The sequence below is a fragment of the Dendronephthya gigantea genome, unplaced genomic scaffold, assembly GCF_004324835.1.
Source record: "Dendronephthya gigantea isolate DGI-Jeju-01 unplaced genomic scaffold, DenGig_1.0 000113F, whole genome shotgun sequence".
NCBI lineage: Eukaryota > Metazoa > Cnidaria > Anthozoa > Malacalcyonacea > Nephtheidae > Dendronephthya > Dendronephthya gigantea.
The window spans coordinates 55,058-57,848 of NW_021163123.1; the positions used below are offsets into that span (position 1 = coordinate 55,058).

The 2,791-nt window shown below is 40.8% G+C and overlaps 1 protein-coding gene across 1 annotated transcript; it reads left to right on the forward strand.

Moving 5' to 3' along the window:
* The first annotated feature begins 650 nt into the window (after positions 1 to 650).
* LOC114535248 (homeobox protein TGIF2LX-like) lies at positions 651 to 2,791 on the forward strand. The gene is made up of 2 exons (XM_028556627.1): positions 651 to 831; positions 1,613 to 2,791. Exons 1-2 carry the CDS (start codon positions 777 to 779, stop codon positions 2,311 to 2,313), a joined length of 756 nt encoding a protein of 251 aa, XP_028412428.1. The 5' UTR covers positions 651 to 776; the 3' UTR covers positions 2,314 to 2,791.

Consider the following 2,791-nt stretch of genomic DNA (forward strand, 5'->3'; position numbering starts at 1 on the left):
GTTACGGCGTTAGTTTCAGTACCACGCTGAATATATAATATCATATAAATTCCTTCTCTGTTCATGACAGAAAATCATAAACCCGAAAATGCACGCATTGATTTTGTAGGCTTCCCCAAATAGTGCGTTACTTTCGACAATATAAATTTCATGAAATAAGAGATTGGGTCTTTGAGACTTTGACAGGACCAACTATGACAGGACTCAAATAGCGAGCATTCCATGTACTTTGACAGTTCAAGTTCTAAATCCTAGCGGCTTTTGAATGTGATTTCCCGTTGTCGACGTAACGCAAATGTATATTTTGTCTGGTTTTTTTCCCAACGGCAAATTTCACCATGTGCCTGTCAAAACAAACAAACGAGTGTGAATGCAGAATATTTTTGAGCTATCATCAGACACGGTCTAATACAAATGTCAAGTCGAGTTCTCCTAGGAGATGAAGGAAGCACTCAAAGATTTAGATCTTTGCTGCAAATTTGTAAGTCCACGTGGGCTTGTTAAGGCAATTGGGAGCATTAGCCAATAGGAATGCGAAATGATGTAAATACAGAGTGGCATCCAGCCAATCAGCTCGCTCCGATTGCATCAAATCGTATAAACACAATACAACAGAGCCGGGTTGTTGCATGGTCTAACTGTCATAATTGTCAAATGAGTGCAGTGCTTGGCTATTGAACAGGCTTAGTAAATACTCATTGCTGAAATATACAAAAGATTCCCAACTATCGAATCGTCGGTGTCCGACTGAAACAAGTTGTTGAATTGAAAACTTTATGATAACTTCGATGGCCCCACAGAATTCAAAGAGCTCAAGAGAAAAGAGATCAGGTATCCAATCTGACAAGAATGACTAGCGTGATTATGTGTGTCTAATGTTTCCCCTCTGAATGCGAAACCGCTTCAAGGATCGGGTTTTAAACCACACTGTAATTCCATAACTACCAGCTGTGGCTTTCCCTTGGGTGAACAGACGTTGTAGTAAAGTCCCTTTTAGTTCGAATCAGGAGGCGCCTAGCACAGTCCATCACTCTGTTAACATATTGAAATAAGGCTCTACATATTAGACTCTACGCGGCTCGGTTGACGATATATTCCTGCGACCGCAATCGCGTGAGTCTACCTGGATCCCCCAAACCTTTGCTTTATCAGCTAGCAACGAATTATGGCCATCATATATGTGATTTTTCTTTCATTAATCCTAACACATAGAGGTCAATGCAATCTGTGGCCTGCTAAAACGTGGTCTTCACTCGCTTCGCTGCTTTGGGTATTTTTGACAGCTCGAGTCAACAGCGCAAATTTTTCCCTAGAACTAGAGCAATCTCACACACCAAGAGCTACCAACCGCTGATATATATAATAGAACATCAGACGAAACCCCATCGAAAGTGTATATATCTATATATACATATATATATATGTATATATACATACTATACAATTATCATATTACATTTGAACTGTTCATTTTACAGTAGCTATAAGCGTCAAGAGTTTCCTTTTTGTAAAAGGTGTAGGAGGTCTCTTAGTTACACTCTTGTATGATATTGTTTGAAGTTTAAACATCCTAAACGATTTCGTGACTGTGAAAATTGGCGTATTTTTATAGCATTTGACATGAAGCTGGCAAAGAAGCTTGATTCTGGCCGCCCCCCCACCAGGGATGGTCTTGTTCCTTCACGTGGTCACGCTAGAAACGGAGGGTCTTCACCGAAGAAACGCCGAGGAAATTTACCGAAGGACTCAGTGAATGTCCTGAGATTGTGGCTTTGGGAGCATCGATTTAACGCTTACCCGTCGGAAAGCGAGAAGCAACACTTGTCTCGTGCATCGAACCTGAGCGTGTTGCAGGTCTGCAATTGGTTCATTAACGCAAGGCGACGTATACTGCCTGAGATGATCAGACGAGAGGGCCATGACCCAAGTCATTACACAATAACGAGAAGGACAACGAAAAGTACGGGCAGCACAAGCAGTGCCAGCTCGAGACGGAGTAGTACGAACGACGATTACACAACGAAATATGACTCGGCCACTTTTAGCGACGTTGAGTCGGTTTCGAGTTGTGACTCCGAACATTCCGAGCATCTTCCCCACTCCCCCGAGGTTTGCGAGGACAGACTAAGCGCACGTTGTATACCCGTAGCTACCACCCTGACTAACAACAGCGACGCTACATTATCCCTGCTCGAAAATTTGACTGCGAATAATCACTTGTCAAGTATGGATTTACTTGTCGAAGTCGCATTAAACTTGGACATAATACAAGGACACGGCTCCTCTCGTGAGTCAAAATTTCTCGCTTGTTAATAAATAAGTAGCTTAGGCATTCTTACTGAAATTCAATAGTGGTCAAAGACTTCCTTTAGGATTTAATAGTACCGTAGGTAAATATTCGCTGAATAACAACGCTACGGATTTTTCATTTAATGTAACATATTTCATTCAAATCATTCTAGCCCACGCCAAGCATTCACACTAAACCTCACTTAATATTGAATTTCATAGTCGAAGGCAACTGGCGGTTGCCCTACCAACCACGCAAGCTTATAAATATGAAAATATCCATTTATTGTGTACATAGAACTGAAATGTAATAAATTTTCGATGAATTGAAAGCTAATAAATAGCTGCTGTATATAGATTTGAGTTACGCACTTGTGATTGTAGTGCGAAATTGTCAAGCCAAGGGCAATCTCTTTCGCTGTATAATTTGCCTATATATTTATTGGTAAAACGCGTTGGAATAGCAATTATATTGTACATATTTATGCCGTGACCTAAATAA